The following is a 12,322-nucleotide window of genomic DNA, read 5'->3' as shown; positions in this document are numbered from 1 at the left end:
CGCTAAGACTGAAAGGAAAATTTTATAAGACGGTGGTGAGACCTGCAATGCTCTATGACGCTGAATGTTGGCCTTTAAAAGAGAAGCATAATAATAAGTTAAGTGTTGCCGAGATGAGAATGATTAGGTGGATGAGTGGCTTTACACTGACAAAATGCGAAATGAATATATTCGTGATAGGGTTGGTGTAGCTCCAGAGAGTCGTCTTATATGGTTTGGTCATATTAAACGTCGACCATCTGATGATCCAATTAGGAGAGTAAATATTTTAGATTCGACTTGTGTTAAGAAAGGCAGAGGTAGACCTAGGAAGACTTGGGCTTATTGTATAAAAAATGATCTTATTTTACTAAAATTAAATGAAAATATGACACTAAATCAGACGCAATGGAGAAAAAGGATACATGTAGCTGACCCCACGTAGTGGGATTAAGGCTTTGTTGTTGTTGTTGTTTTGATCAATTTCATTAAATACCTGTTGTTACTTATTTTGTGAAATAGTAGGCAGGAAACTAGTGGAATGTACATTGAGTGGAGTAGGACTTATGCTATTATAGAATTTAATAAATATGGTAATCCAAAGTATGTGAATGATGATTCTAAGAAGTGGTTTCATATGGGCAGCACAAGTCTTCAATTAACTTGATGAGATAACCTTCCTAGGGCGTAACTAGTATTTTTAATTTACACATAAAAGCTTAGCTTTCTGAAACTCTTATGATATTGTTCTTATTAACTGTATGCATTAGTTCATTGTAATGTTTGAATTTGCACATTTGGGCTTGTAAGCTTTCTCTTCCATAGGGCCTGGCGTAAGCTTGTTGCATTTTGAGGCGTAAGCCTTATAATTTAAATATTAAGTTAATAAAAATATTAAATAAGCAGTACCTTGCTAATATCGAAGTACGATCATAATAATCACTCTCCTACTCTCAAATTAATATTAACGAGTAGTTTAAGCTGATGTGTGTCTTTTATTGTGTAATTTTAAACATGGGTTTTTGGTCCCAAAAACAATAGCGCTTATGCATATTTTCTTGGTAAAGTAAAATGTATTTTAAATTTATGGGGGATTATTATATAAATATTCTTCAAAGCCTTTTATATCCTCTGTCCTAATCTTCTTTTTTCTTTCATATGAGGTTCTGGACTTGTTGATTTAGCTAGTGAGGATTTAGCTTCCCGAACATAGGTTGGGATTATTTATTGGATTCAACATTACTCATATTTTTCTTCTTTTCTTCTCTATAACTTCTCACTATAAATTTTCCATTTCTTTCCATTGCCTTATTCTACATCTGTTTGTTTTAGCTTCTCCATTGTTATCATCAATGTTAGGAACAACAGCTACCCTTTCATAAGTTGGGTAGTGGTGGTGATTGGCTTCAAGCTATCTTCTCTTTGGCTTTACAGCCAACATCACTAGGTTGTAACCATTGTTAGCTACAAGCACTCCACAGTACACCTTGGTCACTGCATATCAACGCCACCCTTTAAGTCCTACATCACCGGTTCCAATACATTACTGCTTACTGCTTGTTACATCTTTATCTGTAGCTATCCACCAACATGGAGAGCCTAGGAAAATTTGCAGCCTGAAGCTTGACCAATAACATAGAGGATGGGGGATCAATTGAACAAACTTTCACTATTTTAAGGCGTCGGCCTCTTGTATGGGCTTGGAAAAGCTAATAGAAGGTAGTGAGACATCACATTGATCCTTAGGCAATGCCATGTAGTAGTCATAGTTGTTACCTATTGTACAAGGAGGTTGTTCCCGTGTCCCTTGCCAGTGAATGCAAAACGAGTTAGAAGAGTAGTTTTACCTCAGAGAACTATCTATCAACCTTTGCACTGATGGACATTGTTCTAAGGACGAAACAATCCCAATGGATAGTGCTTGCTTATGACTTAATAATAAGAATTTTGATCTAAATCCCTTGTGTTTTAGATTAACCTTCTATTTTATGCACTTTGTATTACTACACATGCTATCTACAGGGAGAAATGATAGAAGTTGCAAGGACTCCTTCGCCTTGCTGAATTCATTTTATGGCTCTCAGTTCAACTATTGATTGACCCTTGGTGTAGTGAGGCGATAGATGAAGGGAGGAGGGAACTTAATCATAGAGGGGAGAATATGAGGGGATAGAGAGAGAAGGTATTTGTTTAGGAGTTTAGCCGGTTAGGATTTAAAATCGATGCATTTATTTTTAAATTTTCTTTAATTGTACTCTTGAGATCTTATCTAATGACTTTAAAGAGTGAGATATGAGGAATGAGTGTTTTTTTGACACTTTAAGGGTCCGTTTTGGGCAGCTGTAGCTCAATAATAAGCTGTTGCGCAGAAGCTGTTGTGGATTAGCTGGCTGTCTGTTGTTTTTTGCAGTTTGAAAACAACTGTACTGCAATTGTTTCTGGACAAATGACTATTCTGCCCCTATATAGTAATGATGATTGCAACATAAATGTCATGTCAATATATTTTATACTTTAGAAGCAAAATATCATTAGAGAACATGACAGGAAAACTACACACATCTCACTTAACAATGAGCATCATAATTATACGAATTAATAAAAAGACTATTAAAATAATAATTAATAATATGATGATATTATTTTTAAAATACAGACAGTGTATGTCACGAGTTAAGTCGTTCTCCAGGGATACTCTTCATTCTCGATCACTCTCGGCGGTGTAATCTTCCAGCCTATTTACCCACTGAAAAAATTCATAGTTCTCTGTTATTCTTCGCTGGCACTTGTAAAACTTTCTCCCGTAGCTTTGTGTCTGACGTTAAGTTAGCAGGGAACATTGAAGTTTACAGTAGCAGTGCAATCCTCGGGATGTACCAGAAATTCTCGAGCTTTTTTTTTCAGAATACTTTAAAAAACATCTCATTAGACATAACACAAATAAAAATTGATAAAAGTAATTAATTATAGTTTTATACAGCTGTGAGATCTCTGACAACTCAGTATATCAACCAAAGAAGCTGTCACTACAAGAAGAGAACAAACTTTAAAAAAAAAAAAGGTTCTTGGTTGCCTTTAAACTATGTAATACACAGCTTGTGTGTGTCACAGATGCGTATCACAAAAAAAGATCATTCAAAAGAATTTCAAAAACCTTAACACAAAAAAGTGAGGAATTTGGTTGCCTTCATTAGGATTTCATATGTGACACCAATCATCAACGATAAACATGTCATCCAGAAGTACCCATAAGGTTAAATGTCTAATCACAGACCTCCTAAACCCAACAAAAGAAAAAGAGAAGAAATGCACAAGGAAAAAACACATACAAACAACGTAACAAACCGAACAATCAATATCAAATACACAAGAATCGAAAATAAATATGAAATGTATAAAATACAAATACAATCAATATAAAATACATATACATATCACCAAAAACGACCATCCAGAAGAACCTAAAAAATCATAGCACCGAAAAAATGTGAGGAACTTGATTATTTTTATTCGAATTTCACATGTGACACCAACCAACAGTGACAAACAGATCATCTAGAAGTACCTCTAAGATTAAATGTCTCATCGCAGACCTCCTAAACCCACTAAAAGAAAAACAAAATAAATGCACAAGGAAAAAAAACACTTACAAAAAACGTAAAAAACTTAAACAATCAATATCAAATACACAATGAACGGAAATAAACATAAATCTTATAAAATACAAATATAATAAACAATGAATCTCTTCAACGACCATTACAATTAATAATATAATGAATACTCAAATCACCCTTCTACTCTCACATTTGTGATATGTTCTCTCAACTCTGCTATTTCGCTTACACCTTTATCGTCTTTAGTGCAGTTCTTGGGAATATCATGTTCAACCCGTGACAAAGATTTTCCAAGACGGTACTCAAATGTCTCGGCGGTACATGCTAATGATCCTCGTCTGTCCTACAGAAGTCGTTGTCATTGCGGGAAGGATGTCGCCGAATGTAATTGTGGAGAGTCATCGTGACAATCACAATCTGCACCTGTTTGGGAAACCAGTAAGGTATCATATCGAAGTATAACTCATTTATTCTTCTAAATGTCAAATGTCCTTTCAACAACACCGCGTAAGGAAGGATCTTTTATTGAACATTTCTTTATTGTCCCGCATGACATTGCTGACTCGCTCAAATTCAGGTATGTGGTATCTCGTATCAGGATGGAATCCAACATCAACCAAATTATACTTATCTAATGTGAATTGCATGATTAGTATTAATGGAAAAATGAATTAGGATAATAGCTCAGTCTCAACATTCCTGTGGGTGAATGTGGGAAGTTGTGCTTGTTATTTCGTGTTGCAGTTTTGAAAATTTGACTGTCATGTGCACTGCCCTCCCAACCCATCATGACATTCTGTGTCGGTGACCCACAACAGCCTATGAATGTGATCTCATTATTTGGAATACGTGCATCAATGTGTGTTCCATCGACTGCTCCAATATAATTCTAGAAAGACAAAGAAGTGATATATGATTACGATATTTATTTGAAAATTGAATGTAATAGGTTAGAAAATTTCTTTAAAGCACGACATGTACCGCTCATTGTGTGAAATTTCTGTGGGATCCATTCGAACGTAGGATCTATTGGTTTTATGACTTGTGAACAAAAACTTATAAGTGCATTCAGCCTTGCTGAGAAGTATCTGCAAATTGTTTTGGAGGAGTGTTGAAATTGCTCTATTGCTCATCAGATTGATTTATTCTGCGATAATATATAGAAGGTTATCGCTAACACCTCTCGCGAAGTCGTCCTGAATGAGCTATGAAATTCATGATTTCTTTGTAGTTCCTCCAACAGATCGGTGAATACTACTTGTGTCATGCAGTGCATGCTGCTAAATCTCATTGAATGGCCTTCAAGCACTTCCCAACCCATTTGTTTCCAGCATATGAGGATTCTATGTAAGAGGAGCGCTCTATGTACGAGTTATAATCTTCGTACATCAAGCATACGACAGCTGCAACTCTCTTTATGCTCGTTTTGCTGGTGCATTCATGTATTTCGGTATCGAATTGGCTAACACAACCATCATTAATTTAACTACAATCATATCATGTTACGAACAAAACAATAAACATATAAGCATCAATGAATGCATATAAGGCATGTCCCAAGAAAAATAAAAAATAATAAACAAATTTAAATGTCTCGTGCAATTGTAAATAAAAAAAGTCTATCAAATGTTTCTCTCATAAAAATGTCGTAGGTACACCACCCTTTGGTCAGCGGGCATCCAGCGGGCATCCCGATTAAAATTCTCTCAGGGTTGAATCTTTCAGAAACTCCATAAAAAACAAATACGTGTCAAGTGCTCAGAAATTTCTGGAGTTGCATTCATAATTTGCAGAAACTGCTAGACGGATGTTGTTTCACATGTGTTGGGGTCATTGTTGCATGAAGCCATCAACTATGATATCTAGCTTCTAAGAAAAGTAGCTTCCATTTTTTTTTTATTTTCAACTCGCCAGATCGACCTCCTTAAAGCAAATGTCGTAAAATACTATTTTTGTTTATTTATCTCACATTCCAGATGAGCCAATCTCTTTAGTCTTAACCATTCTATTATTTGAATGATAAAACTAATTAATATAAATAGGAATGGCACAATATCTCAAATCAAAGAAAAATCGAAATACCATAATATTATCACAACCTTCACACCAACACCTTCACACACTGACACATCAAGACACCAACACATCCACCACACAAAAAGCACCAAGTCCTCCCACACACCAAGATCTCCACACACCAACACCACCTCTACACACTAAACACTAAACACACTTACACATCAAGACACCAACACATCCACCACCAGCACCATCACCTCCACATACCAAGAACTTCACACACCAGTTCCACCACACAACCATCACCACCTCCATACACCAGTCACCAAACACGCTAGCACATCAAGGCACCAACGCATCCACCACACCACAAGCACCACCTCCACTCAACAACACCACCACACCAGTACCACCACACCCCCAGCACCACCAACACCACCTCCACACATCAGACACCAAACACACTGGCACATCAAGACACCAGCACATCCACCACACCACCAGTACCACCTCGACACACCAATACCTCTATACATCAACACCCCTACTCCACCAACACCACCTCCACACACCATACACTAAGCACACTGACAAATCAAAACACCAACATATCTACCATACAAAAACACCACCTCCACACACTAGCACCACCACACCACCAGCACCGTCTCCACACACTAGACACTAAACACACTGGCACATCAACACATCAACACATCAACACATCAACACATCAACACACCACCAGCACCACCTCCACACATCAATACCTTCATACACCAGCACCACCACATCATTAGCACCACCTCCACATGTCAGACATCAAACACACTAATACATCAAGACACCAACACATTCACCACACCACCAACGCCACCTCCACACACCAGCACCACCAAACCACTAGCACCATTTTCACACACCAGCCACTAGGCACACTGACACGTCAAAACAACAACACATCCACCACACCACAAGCACCACCTCCACACACTAAGACCTCCATACTCCAGCACCACCACACCACCAACACCTCCACTAGACACCAGACACCAATGCATGTTATAATCCCAACCCAAATTTAACTCATACACAACACCCTAAATATTACTATTAACAATTCCACCAATAACCATTCACAACAAATAGAGGGCACTGCAAAGCCCTCTGCAATAATCATATAGTTTTTTTTTATGCTTCATCCAGTTTTCAAATTCCCACTAAAATATCAAAATTCATAAAAAATTCAAAGCTCACTCCAAAGCACTAACCGTTCATAGCAAATAAATCAAATCCACAAACTGAACAAATTATATACAGGGCATCCGAAGCATTGCTAATAACAAAAACACCAAAAATCTAAAGCTCAACACATAGTACAACCAAAACCATTATGGATGCCAACTGATATTGCAATTCAACACCATCTCCACACACCAGACACTAGACACACTGACACATCAAGACAGCAACACATCCACCACACCACAATTACCCCCTCGACACACTAAGACCTCCATACTCCAGCACCACCACACCACCAACACCTCCACTAGACACCAAACACCAATGCATTTTATAATCCCAACCCAAATTTAACTCATACACAACACCCTAAATATTACTATTAACAATTCCACCAATAACCATTCACAACAAATAGAGGGCACTGCAAAGCCCTCTGCAATAACCATCTAGTTTTTTTGATGCTTCATCCAGTTTTCAAATTCCCACTAAAATATCAAAATTCATAAAAAATCCAAAGCTCACTCCACAACACTAGTTGTTCATAGCAAATAAATCAAATCCACAAACTGAACAAATTATATACACGGCACCCGAAGCATTGCTAATAGCAAAAGCACAAAAAATCTAAAGATCAACGCATAGCACAACCAAAACCATTATGGATGCCAACTAATATTGCAATTTACAGTGCGTCAAAAGCATAAACCAAAACTATTATAGATGCAACATAAAGCTTCATAACCACCAAACTGAGCATATCAAACCAAAAACCACCAAACCGTGCCACACAAAGATATCAGAAAGAGGAAACCAACAAGCATAATGCATATAACCACACAGAGAAGAGAGATATTGCAGAAGCTGTAGAGAAGAGAAGGGAGGTAGAAGAGGGAATACCGCATAGAACCATTAATGCGCACACCCACCAAACCGAGCCGAAGAAGAGAAGGGAGAGGGGAAGAGAGAATACGAACTTTACCGCAATGACTACCAGTTGAAGTAAATGATTCACCAAATAGAACACAGAGTGCACAGAACCATCAAAAATCGAGCGGAAGAAAAGAGAGGAGAGGAAGAAGAATGTAAGGGTTGCCAGAATAACCACTCGCAATCAACAATAGCCAATCGGAAACAATGCTAGTCATTGGAGTCACGGATCCAAGGGCAGAAGAATCCTGAGATAGAGGAACCTAGGGCAGAAGAATCGCAGGAGAGGGAACAGAGTCGAGAGAGAAAAACGAGAAGAGGGATGGAGGTTGTGGGGTAAATAGGCAGGCAAGAAATGCGGGCCCTGGGGTTGAACCCACAGCCGTGTTTTATCTAAATTTTTTCACAACGCCGGCTCGACGTATTTTCCAAACGCCGTTTTCGGGCCGAGCCACGCAAAAAATGCCGCGCCAAACGAGCTCTAAAGGTCACTCTGGCTTTAGCTTTTCAGAGGGATATGTATGTACGTGTGCGCACACACACACACATATATGTATATTTACACATATATGTGTATATACATATACATGTCCAACAAGTTTAGCTCAAGTTGATTCGCTATTAGTAAACATTGAGCCAAATTGACCAACCTGGGTGGGACTGCTTCACATGTTGTGATAAAATTAATATTTTTTCAAATGCTGTCATAATGATAAATAGAGACAAGGAAATGAAAATCCTCATTGGACTCTGGTATAATCATTATATATGCTTCATTAAGTTTCTATGCTATGTCTTGTAATTTTTAAATCTCTTCCTGCTCATGTTTAAGGCCTTGAATAATGAAATCAAGACCTCAAGTAACTTAAAAATTTTTTTGGTATGATTTCCAATGAAATATTCTTGCATTTTTGCATGCAATGTTTAGGCTCACATATTTTTGACTTTTCCAACTTAGTAAGAATGTAAAACTCAAGTAATGTTTTAATTCAGGATCATTATTTTGTTGATGTTAATGTTATGTTGCTTTAGTAATTGGCTAACTGTAATCTTCTTCCTTTGTTCCCACCCTTTATGCTAGACTTGATCCTTAGTGTTATAGTATGGTATAATGCTAATGCTACCCACGAAATCATTTTTTCAGGTTGAATGGTTCATATAAAACTTGCTGCACTTCTTAGTTCAAAATCTATTCTAATGTTTCATTAAACATGTTTTGAAATTAGTTGGCTCACTATTCTTGATGTATAATGTCAGTATGTATCTTCAAGACCGTATTTTCTATTTGATGCTAGATAAATGCTGTCTTACAGTTCTCATTTTTTCATAGGCATGGAGTCAGATCATACAGTTCACATGGTTTGTGGTTCTGTGCCATCCACCACATCCACTAATACTTCAGCCAATCTCGGTACTTCTGCTACAGAAACTCTAAGAGATGCCAGTTCCACTGATGGTGGAGGCTTCAGTGGTGTTGGCTCTGCTTCTCCATTAATTCCTGGACTTGGTGCTAATGGGCTTTTTGGTACTGGAGCTTCTGGCTTTGCTGGGTCTTGGTTTCCTGAGTTTGATCAAGTGCAGCAGCAGCTTACTCAGAATCCAAACGTGATGAGAGATATTCTGAACATGCCAGCCATTCAAAATTTAATGAATAATCCTGATTTAGTGCGTAATCTCATTATGAACAATCCCCAAATGAGGGAGATACTAGACCGTAATCCTGATCTTGCACACGTTCTTAATGATCCAAGCACTCTTAGGCAGACTCTGGAAGCTGCTAGAAATCCAGAATTAATGAGAGAAATGATGCGGAATACAGACAGAGCTATGAGCAATATTGAATCCTCACCAGAAGGGTTTAACATGCTCAGGCGTATGTATGAAACTGTGCAGGAGCCATTCCTAAATGCAACGACCATGGCTGGCAACACTGGGGGTGATGATTCAAATCCATTTGCAGCCCTCTTGGGGAATCAAGGAAATGTACAGACCAGGGATCGGTCAACGAACCGATCAGATGTGGAAAATGGTTCTTTACCAAATAGTAACCCACTTCCTAATCCATGGAGCAATGCTGGTATATACTGTTTGAACATTACTTTTAAACTACTGAAGCTTACAATCAAGTATCGTATTTGCATAAGTTGCTAATATTTAAAAGCAGCTGGACCTACAACTACAAATACAAGATCAACCCCTGCTAGTGAGGCAAGATCTGATTTATTTGGTGGGCTTAGTGTTCCGGAATTAGATGCTGGTGGCATTCTTGATCCATCTGCTCTAAGCCAGATGTTGCAAAATCCAGCCACGGCTCAAATGATGCAATCTATTCTATCAAATCCCCAATATGTCAACCAGGTCCTTCTCTTACCTATTTTTTGTTGATATCAGAAAAAATTCCCATGAACGATGCTAGTGATCTCACACTTCTTTCATCCTGTTAGATATTTAATATGAATCCACAGCTTCGTAGCATGATGGAATCAAATACTCAGTTGAGAGAAATGGTGCAAAATCCAGAATTTCTTCGGCAGCTAGCATCACCGGAGGCATTGCAGGTTCTCATTGAATTAGCTGTTGTTAAGGTTCATTTTGAGGCCCCATCTGAATCGCTTTTTATTTTACCTGTAGCAAGCTCTGTCATTACAACAATCACTTTTTACACTGTTTGGTCAGCAGCCTTCGAATCAGTAAGCCTCGTACCACCCCTCCTTCCTAGTCCACCTACGAATGCAATCTCATAGATTTCTGTTGTTATCTTGAGCCTCTGGCCACCCTCTTCTTCTTGCTAGTTAGCCAACAAATGCATTCTCATGAATTTTCTAATTTATTGAGTGTTATCATTGAGTGTTATCAGTTCTACTACGGCTTTCTTGATTCACCTGTTTTTATGTAATGTTTACGTGCCATGATATATTTTCTTTCTTACTATGGACTGTTAGATTTGTAAAACGTGCTTGACAATTAATTTTTTTATGCAAAAATAACTTTTAAAGGGTAGTTTGTTTTTCAGTTTAGTGATTATCTTTGAAAGGGAAAAGCTTTAAGGTCTGTGTTTTTCATTGCGGTTGGATTTTTTTTATTATTTTATAAAGATTTCTTCATCTTTTGAAAGTGTTTTTTTCTCTTTTGCTTCCTTTTCTATTTCCATCTCTTTTTCCCCTCGAAAGCCTAATCCATTGCTAATATTGAGTGTTTGCATTGCAGGGGACGAAACCAGAGCAATGGTGCAACAGGTAATGGATATTTTCTTCGTTTTATTCAAATATTATATTTTGAAGCTGTTTTAGTGGTAAATGTTATGAGCAGGAAATATATTTGGTTTTGTTACTGTTACTACCAAACGAGCGGGAAGGGAAAGGGTATACCAAAGCTACTATGCATAAAAGCTATGCAAAAAGATGTGTTCGTAATAGGCTTAATGGCTAAGGCATGCTCTATATGAATGAATGGAGAAATTATTTTAGCCGTCCTCAAATAGTTACGATAATGCTAATAATGACATGACGGTGGTTTGTTCAGATGTTGATTTAACCTAAACTCTCCAATTATTTCATTATGTTTTAAAGTATTGCACTGGTAGAAACTATGACTTGTGCTCCTTCCATAATTATTTTTTTCGTTTATAAACTTTGAATCCCTTGCCTCACTTTGCTGCTTTTCACCACTTCATCCTTCTGGGTTTACTGACTTGCAACTGATGTAAGTGAAGTGGTAGAAATTTGCCAACGTTTTTTATCAGATGTTTTACCTTTTTTATCTTCAACAAATAAAATGTTGATTTCTTCACTTTCAATTTTGTTTTGTCTTTAATGACATGATTTACTTACTTTTTAGTGGTGAACGAGTACTATTTCTTTGAAAATAGGGGTTTCTAATTTCTCAAGGAAAGACTTGATTGTTTAATGCTAAAGAAACTAGTCGTGTCAAAATTATTTGGTGCAACATGTAAAGTCCCATTTCAATTACTCGGGAAAGAAGAAATGAACAATTGGAAGAGTATGCGAGGAAACGGAAGAAGTGGAAATAAGGAGTCAGGAAACCGAAAAGGGGAGAGTGAAACGAGGGGTCGGAAGTCTAGGAGACCAGTTTGCCCTATAAATCGACATTAGAGGCAATAATCTACCAAGAGAGCTGAAGCCACATGCGGGTTCGATCGAAGGAGTTCTCGTGCAACGAGGCGACATCGAGCTTCGAGCGGTTCGGTGCGAAGGAGAAGCGTGAGGAAGGTGTTGACCTCAATTTTCGTGAGGTCTAGTCTTCCGCTTAAGGTTTAAGATCTAGCCTTAGGAATCTCCCTTCGACTATCTTAGAACCTTAGAAATGGGACCCGCCTCATTCTAGAAATTCAACCCGCTTCGGTACTCTTTTGTGGTTTCGCGTGTGTGGTATCGACTTCTAACACTTAGAAGGATGAAACCAACATGAGGAACCCAAAAGGGATCCCTATAGGACGATCGATCGCGGGTCGAAATTTTGTAAAATTTGAATTTTCGACGCGTTTTTGACCCGATTGTCGACGACGTCGTCCG

At 37.9% G+C, this 12,322-nt stretch overlaps 1 protein-coding gene across 2 annotated transcripts in view; it reads left to right on the top strand.

The window, feature by feature from the left end:
* The window catches only part of LOC110028158 (ubiquitin domain-containing protein DSK2b-like), a 45,163-nt gene that overhangs the window by 10,080 nt on the left and 22,761 nt on the right, over nucleotides 1-12,322 (top strand). The window contains exons 2-6 of one of the 2 annotated variants that reach the window (XM_020729898.1): nucleotides 9,121-9,867; nucleotides 9,952-10,148; nucleotides 10,235-10,348; nucleotides 10,422-10,480; nucleotides 10,998-11,026. In XM_020729898.1, coding sequence (XP_020585557.1) covers nucleotides 9,121-9,867; nucleotides 9,952-10,148; nucleotides 10,235-10,348; nucleotides 10,422-10,480; nucleotides 10,998-11,026 — 1,146 coding nt within the window. The remainder of the gene's footprint in view (nucleotides 1-9,120; nucleotides 9,868-9,951; nucleotides 10,149-10,234; nucleotides 10,349-10,421; nucleotides 10,481-10,997; nucleotides 11,027-12,322) is intronic. The other variant, XM_020729899.1, reaches the window with a different exon arrangement.

Source organism: Phalaenopsis equestris, unplaced genomic scaffold, assembly GCF_001263595.1.
Source record: "Phalaenopsis equestris unplaced genomic scaffold, ASM126359v1 Scaffold000496, whole genome shotgun sequence".
NCBI classification, from domain to species: Eukaryota; Viridiplantae; Streptophyta; class Magnoliopsida; order Asparagales; family Orchidaceae; genus Phalaenopsis; species Phalaenopsis equestris.
Note: the sequence above shows the minus strand (reverse complement) of the source record. Positions and strands in the feature narration are given on the sequence as shown.